This window comes from Bubalus bubalis, chromosome 11 (assembly GCF_019923935.1).
Source record: "Bubalus bubalis isolate 160015118507 breed Murrah chromosome 11, NDDB_SH_1, whole genome shotgun sequence".
Classification (NCBI taxonomy): domain Eukaryota; kingdom Metazoa; phylum Chordata; class Mammalia; order Artiodactyla; family Bovidae; genus Bubalus; species Bubalus bubalis.
Window position 1 is genome coordinate 41,847,527 of NC_059167.1, and position 16,026 is coordinate 41,863,552.

Here is a 16,026-nt window from a genome sequence, read left to right on the forward strand (position 1 = left end):
TTGTGTTTTACACCGAGGGCCAGACAAGCCACTGCGGCACTTTAAACAACAGAGTGCCACAGCCATATTTACTTTTCTAAAAGGCTGCTCTAGCTTCCTGATGGAGAATGGATTGGAGGGGCAAGACTGGAAGCAGAAAGAGATGACTGTTGCCTAAGCAAGTGACAGAGGCGAATGGAGGAAAAAAGTGAACCTACCCATTGTTTGGGACCCTTGCATTCAGTCCTTCCTTCATTCAAGCATTTATTACTGTCTTGTATATAATGGGTACCAGACTATAAGGATAAATGAGATAATATCTCAACAAATCTACAGGTTAAAAAGATGTTGGGCAAGTCATCAAAAAGTGAGATACAGAATGTTAACAGAGGAGGAGACAAATGTCCTGAGGCCACACAGAAGCAGCCCATCTAGCCCACACTGGTAAAAATCAAGGCTCTGCAGACAAGATATCTTCTCAATTGAATTCTAAAGGATGGGCAAGAGTAGGGCCAAAACAAGAATGAGAGGGGAAAGCATAGGACAGAATGACAATATTGTAAAAGAAAATTCCTGACCAGCTAGGGCATCTGAAATATTTCAAAGGTAAGGAATACAGAGCACAGGGTGTAAGTCAACACCCTGTGAAATGTAAGAGGGAGCAGCCTTGTGAGCCCAATAGCTCCCTTCTTCAAGGGGGCAATAGGAAAAGGCAGAAGACAGGTCTTTTAGACAACTCCCTGACAGCACTGTGAAGAACGGACAGAGAGGAGGCCACATCAGACCCAGACGCCTTGGTTCATGTCTCTTCCCTCTGCCTGGAATGCCATTCTCTTTGGCAAACACATTCATCTTTCAAGGCTTAGTCAAGCCTTCCTTAACTTTAATAGGAGGAAGAATCAACTAACATCCTTTCTTCCTAGTTTACATGAACGTACTGCCAGCTACCCAGAGCTGCAATTATTCATTAATGTTTTCAGTTCTCCTCTTTTAATGATAAGCTTCTTGAAGCAAGAGAACAGAGTCCTGTACATCTCATCAGAAGTGGAATTTTGTCTGATGTCTTCACTGCCGTACCTTCAGTGCCTAGAACACTGCTTGACACACATTAAGCACTCAAAAGCTATTCAATCAAAAAAAGAAGGACCAAGTTCAATAATAATTATTTGCCTAATAAAAATAAGATCCAAATTAGTTAATGTAAATCCCAAAGATAATCAATGCTTCCATTAACTAAAATGTCACATTTGAATATTCCAACCCGGATCAAGGAGATTTACACTGGTAGCAGTGTTACTTCAAATGCTAACCTCCGATTTTTTCCACTACAGCTTTGTGCTTCCTTTCTAAATGCTGAAGATGCCTACAGCATTTCTCCAGTTTTCTTTTCAGATCTTGACATTCCTGCTTTGCATTTTCAAGTTCTTGGAAGCAGTGTCCACAGCATGAATCTTTAATTTCAAGGATCTTTTTCTCATCTGCAAAAATTAAATGATAGCACACTTTTATATCAATTTAGACTACGAGAAGGAAGGAAACCAGATCACATGACTAAAGGTTATAGTGTAACTGAAAAAAGTATGATGCTTAAGAAAAAGAGACTTGAATTTAAATCCTGTTTTCACTATTTACTGGCTGTTGCATTACTTAACCTTTGAGACTCAGTTTCCTAATATGGAAAATTGAATAATACCATCTATTTTAAAAACTGCTCTGAAACACAATGTTCAGATCTTAGTATCGAATACAATTGTCCACTAAAAGGAACCAGGGTTCTTCAAGAAATGGCTGACTCCAGTACTGAGACAGGGTACATTCAAGATGAGACTAGAATATTTTGCTAGGAGAAGGACATTTTTATGGTCTTGAAAGTATCTCCCCACAGATTCCTCATTAGCTGTGAGGGAGAAAAAAACACGGTAATTATACAGTGAAGAAACTGGACAAGAATAAATATGAACCTCACACACCTCCAGGTGTAGTATCACACCACCTGTGCAGTGGTCCAACTAAGAAAACACAATCCAGGACAAATCATGAAGAAACACCAGACAAACTCAAAATGAGGAAAGTTCTATTAAAAGCCAGGGGTTGACAGGTTTTGGGGAGAGTGAAGAATATAGCTCTCAAAAATATTAATGTCATAAAAGGCAAAGAGAAGCCATAGAAATACCCTAGATTAAGAGAGATTGAGACGTGACATCTAAATATAATACGTGACCCCAGACAGACTGCAGTACCGTAAGGGGAAAAAATGCTATAAAGACTTTATTAGATCAATTGACAAAATTAGAATACAAAGAGCAGATTGATAAAACTATGTAACACATATTTTCATCTAATGTTAAATTTACTATACTGAAGTACATAAGAAAAATCCCTATTTTTGGGAAAATACACACTGAAGTATTTGGGGGTAAAAGGGCATAAAGTATATAGTGAAAGTGAAAGTGAAGTCGCTCAGTTGTGCCCGACTTTTTGCAACCCATGGACTGTAGCCTAACAGGCTCCTCCATCCATGGGATTTTCCAGGCAAGAATACTGGAGTGGGTTGCCATTTCCTTCTCTAGGAGATCTTCCCAACCCAGGGATTGAACCTGGGTCTCCCGCATTATAGGCAGATGCTTTACCATCTGAGCCACCAGGGAAGTCCTATAATGTATATGACCTATCCTCAAATGGTTCAGAAAGAAATGAAATGTTCACAGACATGTACACACGGAGGAACACAAATGGGGTAATATGTTATCACTAAGTGTATCTAGGTTAAGGGTATACGAGCAATCTTTGCAACTATTTTTATTTTTGCAACTTTTCTGTAAGATTTGACATTATCTCCAAATTTTAAAAAAAAAGATATAAAACTGTCAGGAGGTATAAACGTACAAATATTGTCTGGCACAGAACCTGGCATAGAGCAAGTATACAATAAGGAATAGCTATGGCTACTAGTAACATATAAAGTTTATAAAATTTAAGTAATATACAAAAAAGATAGAGATTGTTACTATTAATATAACTGATATAATGAAGTAGGAATACAAACTGGCACAGGCTCAGAGGCCAGTATCTAAAATGTTGATGTAAAAACATTGGTCTAGCAAAATTATTCTTAGCTCTCTTCTCACTTTTCAGTTTCTTTCAAATGGTATCATTTATGTTTACAAACATCAAAGGATTAATGAAACATCACCATTCATGGCACTTACACACTTCACTGCAGGTACTGTTTTGTAAAACTGGAAACCAGGCCAAATGCCCATCGACAAGAGAATAGATAAATTATACTATATTCATACAACAGAAGACTATACAACAATGAAAATGAATGAACCAGAGCCATATACATTAACAAAGACAAATTTTAGAAGCTCAATATTAAGTGGGAAAAAAACAAGTTACAAAGACTAAAACAAGTATTAAACTATTTTTATAATGTTAAAAGACAAAGCAATAGCTTTTTGAGGATACCTATATTTGGTCAAAACATAAAGAAAAGCAAGGAAATTTTTTTTTTTTTTAACGTCAGCATATTTATTACCTCAGTTGGTAGGGAAGTTACAGGGATGGAATGATGATGAAACACAGGCATCTTCAACAGTACTGGTGATGTTCTACCTCCTAATCAAATAGTGGGTTCCTGTTTGTTGGGTTGATAACTTACATGGGCATTACACATATTTTTTGCATGTATCAATTATTTCATAATTAATGTTTAAATTAGTTTTAAAAATGATAAAATATTAGGAGAATATAATCACACTACTAACACAGTGGTACTCTCTGGTGAGGGGCTTGATCACATAGTAAATGTTTTGGATTATTCAACCCTTTCTGATGTTAATGTGTTTGTTTTTAGGGGAAAAAAAGATTAAAGAAAGAATGTAAATCCTCTATAGTCTGATTTGTCCTAAGTCAAAACTGATTTCTTTCATATTGACTGGATCTCCCAAAGCCAAATAAAAACTCATTTCTATGCATTTCACAAATTAGGAAGTAACTTTTAAGTTATTCTAAATATAACAACAGACAACAACAAAATAAAATGACATTGAAAAGTAGGAAACAAAATGCAAATTAGAATAGCATTACCCTAATTGTTGAATTAGTATTTTCTTAATTGGCAAAAAGATATTTGCAACCATCTAGAACCTAGAGGTAAGGGAAGAGGGTCTCTGGTCAGATGATGAGAGAAATAGCAGTCTACTGATGTCGTAGAAAAGGCAGATGCTCTCTAGGGCTCTGGTAATATGCCTACTGAATTTGAGAGTGTGGAAACTAAGGTCATTCACTTTGTACATGATTTCCTCTGGCAAGCCTTAGTTCTTTTCCAGGTTACAATGGAGACAGCAGACAAGAAACAGAAAAAGTATGTATAGTTTGTAGGTGGAGGGAGGGAGCAGGCTACAAAGGGTGGATGTCCTAAGAGGACTGGAACTTACAAGGAGTACGGCACTTCCTAGTTCAAAATCCCAGTAAATGGACAGTATATGCCCAGATTCCCCAGTGAGCTCTGAATACCTCAAGGGGCTGCAGCACGGTGCAATTCTTTTCAAACTAACAACTCTAAGTCACTAAGTTAAATTATTAATTCATCAGATATTCAAGGAACACAAACTATGTGCCATTCACTATGTGCCAGGTGGTAGAGAGGAAGAGATAAAAACACTGCCCCCCACCTGAAGAAAACCCCCAATACATCAGAAAACATTTAATACACTTCAGAAAGATTTCTATTAAACATAGCTAAAATAAGCTTCAGTAACCTGAATAGAAAAGTCTCAGTGATATGGCAATTCTCTTATGTAATTCTCTTATGTGTAACCTCTGATTTCTCAACAAAGCCAGGGAATGAAAACATGACCACTCTACTAAAATTTTCATTAATTACCTTTATAATACGAGTCACTCAAGAATGGAGGGAAGATCATGAAAAGAGAAGAAATTTGAGGGCCTACAGCAACCCTGTCTTCTAATATAAAATGAACCTAGGGAGAGGATACATATAAAGTAGCAGTCATATCACCCATTTGTTCACTCATGAAAACTGTACACATCTTTGATTTCCTTTCATCCTCAAAGCAACCCTCGGGAACTGGAATTGTGGATATTGCAAAGACGAGTAGGAACAGAATCCCATTACCAGCTTCTGCTTCTTGTACGGCCGCCAAAGGCAGAGCATGGTGTCCAGACGTAGGCGCAGGAAGCATCGCCTGGACTCCAGGGTCTCCTCTGCCCGTGGCAGGATCCTTAGAGATCTTGGTCATATTTCTCTGAAACAGATTATCTTCATAGTTAATGCCTATTAAAATGCTAATATTTAAAATATAAAAAGAAAACAAAGCCTTAAAAAAACCTGGCCTAAACCATCAACATTTTTCTTAAGGTTTTACATGAATACTGTCATCACCATCAGCTAGACTCCTAGGATTGTACGCTCCAAATCAGACCGTGATCCAACAGAGGACTGGTAGACTAGCTATGGGACAGATGGAGATATCATTTGCATTTTAAGATATTTTAACAGTTTGAGTGATCAACCCACAGGACTGACATAAGCAATCAGAATTGTTCTTGAAAATCTAAAACATTTTCACTGCAACAGGGAGCAAATCATTAGAAATTTATAATACTAAGCTTATGCCTTCCATGAATTGAAAGTAACAACAATAAAAATTTTTGAAACTTACATAGTATGCTATGTATCTAAGTACTTTATGTTGTCATTTGTTGACAAGGAAAGACAGTTCAATGCTAATGTTAAGGAGAGAAACTGAGGCTCACCTAAGTGAAAATCTTGTACAAGACCATTTCCTCACTAGTATTTATTGAACATTTCTGCATTCTAGTTTCTGTTCTGGCAACACAGCTACTAACTCATTAATGGTGGGACATTTTTTTAAGGCAATATACTTTCCAATTTTGGACAACTAGTGAATACCAAACAGACCAGATGATCTTGAGAAAGCTGTCTTGTTTACTTACAATACTTTATATATGCTTTATTCTGGAAGCCTTGATTTTGAATCACTGCCAGGAAAGTTACTCATGCAGCCCAACAGAAGCAGAGGTCAATAGGTACCAAGACTGCAAACTTCAGGCAATCAAGATGCTGTATAAGGTTGAGGCCAAAGGAGTAATAAAAAATGATCCCAAAGGCAGCTAATGTTTCCAATTTCTGCTCAGACTGGAGAAAAGCCAAGATGGCAAAAAAAAGGAGCAATCTTTTTGTCTTAGTTTTAACTTGACATTGGTGGTAAGACCATACATCCTTAAATTTGTTTAAAAATAGTGTTTCAATTGCTATTTCTCTTTTCTTTTAGTCATTATGAACTGCTATATTAATATACTTAGTACATAAATATAAATAACGTTTGATAAGGCATTCATTTTATTGGAAACTGTATTTTTAATTCATTACAACTTCACCATTTAAAATCTTGATAATCTAAACTTAACTGTTCTCACCAACAAAAAAGTACAGTAAATAGGTGAGGTGATGGATGTGTTAATTAACTAAATGGTGGAATCCACCCAGGGATCGAACCCAAATCTCTTGTGTCTCTTACATTGGCAAGCAGATGCTTTACCAGTGTGCTACCTGGGAAGATCCTTTCACAATGTATATGTATAGTAAATCACCATGATATATACCTTAAACATCTTACAATTTTATTTGTCAATTATAGTTCAATAAAGCTGAAAAAAAATTTTTTTAATTAAATCTTGACATTTAAGTAATTTTAATGAGGACTTGTTTTATGTATACTGATCACTTTTTTCCAGTCTTAAGTTTCATGAGAAGTTCAGAAACCACAAATTTAATTAATTATAAATCACAGTTCTTCACATTTATGGCACTTATATTGCAAATTTATAATCACTGCTTTTTAATCATTGCTTTATCTCAAGGTCCTGAGCAGAGTTAACTCTAAGACAGCAGAAGGCTGAGTACTACTCTTCTGTGACAAATTTCTGTAACAAATGCCAAATAAGACATTTCAGAGTCACCCTTTTCCCAAGAACGGAATCTGATCCCACTCAACATAAGCTGCAGAAGTCTAAATTCTGAGCCAAATTATGTGACTTTGTCTCCATATATGTGTAAGACACAAAGTCATACAGAGGATCTTATCCTGCTTGCATAACTATGTGTGCTGAGTCGCTCAGTCATGTCTGACTCTTTGTGACCCCATGGACTGTGTAGCATGCCAGACTCCTCTGTCCATGGAATTTTCCAGGCAAAAATACTGGAGTGGGTTGTCATTTCCTTCTCCAAGGGATTGTCCTGATCCAGGGATCAAACCCACACCTCTTGTGTCTTCTGCATTGGCAGGCAGATTCTTTACTGCTGTGCCAACTGGGAAGCCTGCACAACTATAAGCCCTATAAAAAGACCCCAGGTTTGATTATATGTTAACATTAGGAGAATGGTGTTGTGAGTTTCTTGACTTTTACAGTAGACAAAAGTTTGCTTCAGGAAAGCAAACTTGAAAGCATATAACATGATCTTCCCATCACTTCTTACCCTTTAAGTTGCCATAAATAATTTTTCTTAATTATATACTTTATCCAAAAATTCTCAATGAAGTATTTTAAGTAGTATTCAAGGGAATTTGTCTTGCCCAGTGAATTTTACACTAAAAGTAACTTATTAGGCAGTAACATCTTTGCGAAATCAAGAAAAAAATATCAACTGGGTTGAACTGGGATGGGGTAGACTGACCTTTCAGGTTCCTTTGGCTCAACAATTCTGCATTGTTTCAAATGCAAGATGCAGAAAGACCAAGCTGTGTCATTTGTATCCTACCAAAATCCAAGGAATTAGACCAGGGATTTGTATTTTATTTTTCAGATGAGCAACTATAATTTAATGACTACCCAAGGTAATAAACTAGATATCACTAAGTATGGGATTGGAACTCAGATTTTCTTTTTTGTAGCCTGTAATTCTTTTCAGTAGGTATTAATACCAAACACTCAATCCTGGCCTTGAAAATCTTGAATCACAATATTTTAATGAATTTTAACTCGTGTTTCAACTTTTCAATCAGACAAAACTTACAATATTGGCATTTTTTTCTACCTCAAATACCAAATGTTAACATTGGCTGCTCACAATGGCTAGAATACCATTCTGGAATTTTCATGTATATCTAATGTCTTTATTGATAAGGCAGCAAGACTTTGGTTTTATCAGATTTTCCACACAAACTAAAAGCTGGTGTCAGAGAATACTTATACAATGAAAAGAATACAACTAATCCATTCTACATGCACATACAAAGTACACCAACAAAACTCTGCCTCAGAGTTTTGTGTGATTAAACCGTACCTCTACTTGTTTATTTCTATAACAATCTTCTTTGGACTCAGTGTTTTTTTGCCTGCATGAGATATAAATTCAAGGGTAAGCAATAGGCTTTCAAACTCCTTAGAGGTTCTAGTTTAATACGATGCATGTTTCTTAAAGTTGTCATGCCTCCCAAAACTAGGAATGACAGTTATTCCATTTCTGAAATCTGAGGTCCTTACAAAGAACAGCATGGGTTTGGTTTTGTTTTGTTTTGTTTAGGAAAAAAAGATATCTAGAAGATAAAAGCTCTGCTCATATTTGTGGCACTATGAAGGAGTAAAGTTTTGGGGGCAAAAAAAAAAAAAAAATATTGCAATCCTTTGAATTTGCTAGAGATTTTTTAAACCACTAGTAAAAACACAAGTCTCACATCTATTAAACTGGAGAATGAGGAAAGGAAGAAATACCAAATGCAACTTCAATAATCATACATGACGCTGAATCATAGCTCTTTTCACTTATCAGGAACATACCTTCCCCCAGTCTGAGTCGACAGTTTCTATAAGTAAGGAGAGTATATCTTGAAATGTTTTCTGTATGCAGGCCTTTAGTTTTTCAAAATATTGCACAGACATCCATTTCGAAGAACAAGTCGACAAGAGTTCCAAAAGGGGCTTACTCTCTGAACCACTGGCTTGCTCCTTCAGTGTGTCCTTTAAGAGAAACTCCAAGACAGTCAGGATGTCTTCCTCATGATGATGGATTTCCAGTTGGATCCGCCTGGCTTCCTGCATAGTCCATTCTTTGCGGCTCTGGTCTAGACACATCTGTAATTCTGTCTCCTTCTGAAGAAGTAGTTCAGTCTTTTGCTTTATAAAATCTTCCTTAGCTGCAGCAAGCACTTCATTAATTTTATTTCGATGGTCATCTAAAAATTGCCGGTAATCTTGCTCATTTTGTTCTTGAATTCTGTGGATTTCTTCTTGCTTTTCTTTGTTCCATTCAGTCTGGGCCTTTGCCAGCTCAGCCCTGACAACCACAGGGAGTTCCTCATTCTTTAACTCAAGCTCTCTCTGCAGAGAATGAATCTTCTCTTCCATTTCCTTTCCAGGTGTGACATTTTTTTTCATATTTGCAACCTCGCTTTTCCATTTCTCTTTAGCTTCAGAAACAGCAAACAATATCTAAAGGGTAAAACAATATATAATGAAAATTGTTATGATTCTTTTCATCAATAAAAAAAATTAAAGTTACTGTTTGGTTTAATCTTTGAACTTGTCAAACAAGAGATTTAAAATCAAAATTAAAGAGAAAAAGTAAATTTAGATAAGATATTGCTGCTAAGCCACTTCAGTTGTGTCTGACTCTGTGCAACCCCACAGATGGCAGCCCACCAGGCTCCGCCGTCCCTGGGATTCTCCAGGCAAGAACACTGGAGTGGGTTGCCATTTCCTTCTCCAATGCATGAAAGTGAAAAGTGAAAGTGAAATCGCTCAGTCGTGTCCGACTCCTAGCAACCCCATGGACTGCAGCCCACCAGGCTCCTCCGTCCATGGGATTTTCCAGGCAAGAGTACTGGAGTGGGGTCCCATTGCCTTCTCCGAGATAAGACATTAGCTGGTCCTAAAATATAATTACACTCAATGTGAGGATCTTTGCCCTCATTTTAAATCATCTAATATTTTTGTCTTACGTAAGACAAAAATAAATAAAATTTTAAAATTAAAATTAAAAAATAAAACATCCATTTCTATATGGATAACTAGAAATTTAAAGTGACCAAAAAATATACAATTACATAATTATCTGAAACTAATTTTAGAAAAAAAATTTGTATTTTAATACAGATGCTGTCTCAAATCTAAGCCGCCCAAAAATAAATCATCTTTTATGTAAAGCAAAAAGCAGCCTCATAAGGAAATCTTACTATTTTTAAGAATGTAACACTTACATGAACAATAACTTGCTGGCAAACATAATGTATTTTAATGCAATTCTACTGCTTAAATCAGTTCATAAAATATCAAACAGAAAAGTCATTTTTTCATTAATCTAATTTTTCTTTGTAACAGAATAACAGGACGAGTAGATCATAGGCATCAATAGAACACAAGCAAAAATTAACAGGGGATCAAAAATCCTGAGCTCTAGCTCAAATCCTGACTTGGACTACAGAGGCAGCCTCATATAATATAGGCTCTGGAGATAAACTGCTAAAATTAACAACTTTCCATTCCTCAACTTCTTTGATCCTCAATTTCCTCATCTATAATCTGGAGACAATTACAATGCCCATCTGATAATTGATTTTTTAATTTAAATTATTTATTTAATTTAAATTATTTAAATAAGCAAAAAAGTATTTAAGATTTTTTAAGAGTAAATGACAAAAGTAAGTAATTCATTTAAAGCACTTAGTCCAGAGCATAGCAAACAATAAGACTCAGAAAATATTATGTATTTACTGTTACTCTTGGCTACACAGGCTTAGAAAAGTTCTTCATCTGTTTTACACTGTCTTCTATAACAAGCAGATTAGATGATAACCTCAAGTTCCTTTCACTTCTAATATTCCCTGGACTAAATCAGAGAAGCCACAAGGATACAAATGCAAAAGAAGAATTGGTCTGGCCTAGATGGTGGTGACCACTATGAACCAATACCATATAATACCATATATACACTGTGGCTATGGAGATGGAGGGTCAGCTTCCTTAATTCTCAGCTATTACATAATTACAGCAAATGTCTTCAACTATATAGATTCCTGCTATGCTAAGTCACTTCAGTCGTGTCCGACTCTGTGCGACCCCATAGACGGCAGCCCACCAGGCTCCCCTGCCCCTGGGATTCTCCAGGCAAGAACACTGGAGTGGGCTGCCATTTCCTTCTCCAATATAGATTCCTAGACACGTTATATATCTTTACTCAATAAAATGTGTTCCTAAATAGTTGGATATAAGTCAAAAATTTTGAATCATACTTAAAGTTTACTAAAGGAACCCACTATCTAAGATGAACTTTACAAAGGAATTCATAGCAAAATTCTTTTATCACCAGTAAAATAATTCAGTAGCAATGTGAAACATATTTCCTATCCCAAGGAGGAAAACAGGGCATGTCACAGTGAATGCCTGGAAATGATCAACAGGTAACTAGGGTGGAGGGGTCAGGTCCCAGGGAAATTGGGTGACTCGCCCAACCTCACCAAAAGTATACAACCTCTCATATAAAGTTTTACAGGAGAACTGGGCAGCATTAATTGATTTAGTGCTTCCTGACATTGCTGCACATTAGAATCACCTGAGGAGCTGTTAAAAATCCTGACTGATGCCCAGGCCACACCCTGTACCAATTAAAACATAAAGCCTAGGGGTGGGAGCCAGGCAGCAACATTTTTTAAAGATTCTCAAGTTTTTCCAATGTGCGGCAAAGTTGAGGAACCACTGAACCAACTTGACTACTTTTGGATTCTAGAAACTGGCTTTAAATTCCCACAGATTTTGATGGATCCCTCTAATCTTACAAGAACTTTTCAGCCAGTGCTGAAAAACTGGCTCTTGCCTACCTCATTGGCTTGGAGGAAGGATTTACAACACGTTAACTCACTCCAGAACCATCAAATCAGCATCTCTAGGAGCAAAGCCCAACAATCTGCTCTAACAACTCCTCCATGTGATTCTCATGCCTGTTCAAAGTTTGAGAAGCAACACACGGTCCTCTTGCTTCTGTATTTCTACATTCACATATATTCATTCAGGACTCTGTGTTCTTACGGAAAGATCAACTTATTATCCTTAACTTCTGAACTCTAAGAGACATATGTACATCATCATAGAGTTTCCTCTTTCTCTCTACCTCTTAAATTTCCTTTTGAAATATCAACTCATGGGAAAAGACCCTGTTGCTGGGAAAGAGTGAGGGCAGGAGGAGAAGGGGGTGACAGAAGATGAGATGGTTGGATGGCATCATCAACACAATGGACATGAGTCTGAGTCGACTCTGGGAGAGTAAATGACAGGGAAGCCTGGCGCGCTGCAGTCCATGGGGTTGTAAAGAGTCGGACATAACTTAGCAACTGAACAACAACTAAAAAAATACAGAGAATATTATAGTGAACATCCATGTACCACCATATAACTTGAGAAAAATATTGAAACAGATTTTTTTTTTTTACTTATGCTGAATTATTCCTTAAGTAATTTGTGGAATATAAGACTATGAATACAACATATGATTCATTTACAATGTCTATTACATACATTATTTTCCAAAATTGTTGTGACAATATATGCTTGAAACTGCAATCTATTATATTTTGCATATTACAATTAAGAGAGGATACAAACATATGGCATAAAATAGCACCTCAAGCTTGCTATTTCTGGACTTCTCATGAAGACTGTATGTCCATATATTTGGGGTACTTATCCATAGATTGTTTCTCATAAATTTGTATTATTTTTCTTATCACATATAATGGTTCTATTTGATTCGCTTACTTCCCTTATTTTTATTATCCCTTCTTTTAATTTTATTACATAAACAAAAATGTTTTAAGTGGTGTACATATTTTATCCTATTTATCTGTCTTTGCTACTGTGCCTGTTGCTTTACTACTGAATTATGATGCAAATCTGAAATATTCCATTTCTTTTAATTTTCCTATACTTTCATTTTAAAATGCTTAATTTCTGAATCAACCTAGAGTTTATTGTGATGTTTGGGGTGGGAAAACAATTTTTCCAAAGTGCTATCTGGCTATCATAAGACTACTTAATATAGAATAATTCCTCATTCCATGTTTTGAAACAATTAAGTTTTTATTCGTCGTTGGACCTATCTTCAAAGTCTGTATAATACTGAATGAAAAAGAATTCTATTTTTGTGACTCAACACTGTCTGAATTGTTCCTTTCCAACATATTCTATTAAGTGTTAGGGCTGGACTACTACTTCTTTTCCAGAATATTTTAAATTTCTTAGCCCTTTCAGTTTTCCAAATAAATGTTCAAATTATTGTGTCAAATTTCAAAACTAAGTTCAGTTTATTGGTATTCTGACTAGAATTGGTTTATACTAATAAAGTAAGTTGGGAGAATACAAATGGTTGTAATACCTGATACTTCTAGTCAAGCAACATGACATCTCTGGAAAGAAGTGCTGATTATTTACCAAGGAAAGTATAAGGCTACTGACACAGCACATAAAACAACAGTTACACGTGTGAAAGGATATATAGCTAACTGCTCTCTGATTCTCCTAAAAATACGGCAAAGTAGAAAAAGATTTTGTTCCATGGGTAGGTCCCCAGATGGTGAGAGTTTCATTGACTCTGAAACACATTCTCTTCCCCTCAACTACATGATACTGATGAGAACAGATCCCACTAGTTGGGTCCTGAGCTAATGCTTAATAGGCACTATCGCATGTAATCCTTCCACAATGTTGTGAGCAGGTAGGAGTCCCTGGGACCGAGATGAGGTCCTCGTGAAGGTTCTTCCCAGGAGAGCTCTTACCCGTTTGGCCACTGACTGCTCTTGTAGCTCCTCCCACTTCTTCTGTTCTGCTCTTACAAGTGCTTTATACTCTGCGAGCTCTGGCAGTTCTTCCAGCCACCGATGACGAGCATTCTGCACAGCTGTTTCTACCTTCAGGAGAGCAATTGCAAGAGACGGGGAGGTAAAGTAAGGTGTACAATTTCAGACAGATCCCATTTGCAGGAAGCCTCTATGATTTCCTGTGCATTTTACACTGTTTTGCACTGGAGTAAACTGATTTCAAGTACCCCCTCAACCTTTATCCCCAGCAGTGAATTTAATCCTTCTGTTCTAAATGTTCCATACTGGCCCATGCAAATGCCAAACCAGGAAGCAGAAAACTATACATGTTTAATGGCCACTACAATTAATAGAAAGAGCTTCCCTGGTGGCTCAGTCAGTAAAGAATCCACCTGGAAAAGAATCCACCTGCAATGCAGGATATCAGGGTTCAATCCCTGAGTAGAGAAGATCCCTTGAGGAGGAAATGGCAACACAGTCCAGTATTCTTGCTTGGGAAACGCTATGGACAGAGAAGCCTGGTGGGCTACAGTCCATAGAGTTACAAAGAGTCAGACACAACTTAGTGACTAAACCACCACCACCACCATTAGTAGAAAATTATACAAATTGCCACTTCCAACAAACTCCTATTTATCTCAGGGTGAAAAAGAAGAAGTGCAGGAAGCTTGCTTGGTGTTGGCCTCTGACCAATCAGTATACCCACCACCATCTCAGTCCTTGTGCCTGACGTATCAACATGTGCACACAGGCAAATGCACCAATACAGTTTAGAGCCTTGTACTAGGCAATTTTTCTCGCTGTCAAGGGTGAATCTGTGACTATAAAGTAAGGGGGATACTTCAAGTCAAGCAAAAATATAAGGCTTGAATTATGAGGGCAATCTGGTTATAAATCCATTAGAGGTTACCACAGATCATTTATTAAATAATCTTTCCTATTTCCTTGTTCAAAATATCAAGATATTCATATGACCATACATACACACAAAAGAGTTGATATAAGGGGCCCAATTTGTCACTAAGATGCTAAATAAATTTATAGGTAAATTCTAGGGAGTTAGAAACAAGGGGAAAAAATAAAGCTCCTACAGAAATTTATATGCCTTCATGAGTTACTGCAAACATTTCCTTTCCATAACATCCTGCTTTTTGTTTTTCTTCACAAGATCTGTAATTATATAAATACCAAACCAGCACCCTTAAATATGTCTCTTTGCCAATAAAACAATTAACTCTGTTCAAAACTTAAACAGCTGAGAAAATTATTTTTTTAACTGACTGAAAATGTCCTTAATACAATTACATACACTTGCCTATGCTTCCATACTTTGAGGATCCCTTATAAAATCATGTATAACAATTGAACAGATAGGCAGAACTTCAAGTATTTATCAAAAGCCGAGTATGTATTTTTTTTTTAATTTTACTTCAGGTATTATCTTAAGACTTTACATTAAGTAACAGATCTAAAATTTTAAAATATATAATAAATAATATTATATTAAAGTCCGAGGATCTCTGAGGGCTAGAAACCTTGTCAGGTGGTTTGTGAGGTCAAAATTATCAAAATATTTGGACCTCCTTTGTCTTTTTTACTCCCATTCTTTCACGTGTAAATAGTACAGTTCTCCAGAGGCTACATGCTATATAATGTGTCACTTCCCCGACAGCCGAAGGCAAATGTGCATGAGGACTCTTATTTTTTAAAGTTTTCTTGCATTTTTTTTTCCAATACAGTAAAAAAATATATACAACCAACATAGGAAAAGCTGTGTCAAGTCTTCAGTTTGTAAAATTGTAAAGACATCCTGAGAACAAAAAATTTAAGCATCACTGTAATTGATAGTATTGACAAAAGAATAACTCAGCTTTATTCTATTAACAAAGAGCTATGCTTTTCTCTGTCGGACCTTTCTTGGAAGCAAGCAACAGGCCCCAGTTAAAAAGGCCCTACCTTTTTGAGTGCCTCCAAGGGGAGGTGACGACACCACTTTTTGGCCACAGGATTTATAGACAAAGCTGCATTTAAACGGCAGGCTTCCAGATTCAAGTCTCAACACAAATACTGTTAGATATCTTATTCACTTTAAGCTTACTTATCTATAACTACTTAAGCAAAATACTTTCCATACAGTTAGATACAAAAGATACATAAGTAAATTGTGCTTCATTCAGATGTCAAACCATCA

General features: G+C 36.4%; 1 protein-coding gene and 1 non-coding gene across 12 annotated transcripts in view; both read right to left on the reverse strand.

Moving 5' to 3' along the window:
- Positions 1-16,026, reverse strand: part of CEP152 (centrosomal protein 152) — a 143,405-nt gene that overhangs the window by 55,187 nt on the left and 72,192 nt on the right. For 8 of the 11 annotated variants that reach the window (XM_044924992.2, XM_044924989.2, XM_044924991.2 and 5 more), the window contains 4 exons: positions 13,794-13,925; positions 8,809-9,459; positions 5,123-5,252; positions 1,290-1,457 (listed from right to left, as the gene is read on the reverse strand). In XM_044924992.2, the coding sequence (XP_044780927.2) occupies positions 1,290-1,457; positions 5,123-5,252; positions 8,809-9,459; positions 13,794-13,925 (1,081 nt within the window). The remainder of the gene's footprint in view (positions 1-1,289; positions 1,458-5,122; positions 5,253-8,808; positions 9,460-13,793; positions 13,926-16,026) is intronic. The other 3 variants (XM_044924990.2, XM_025295548.3, XM_025295546.3) reach the window with 1 other exon arrangement.
- Positions 2,556-2,627, reverse strand: TRNAY-AUA. Its single transcript has one exon. It is a non-coding gene; the product is annotated as a tRNA-Tyr (tRNA).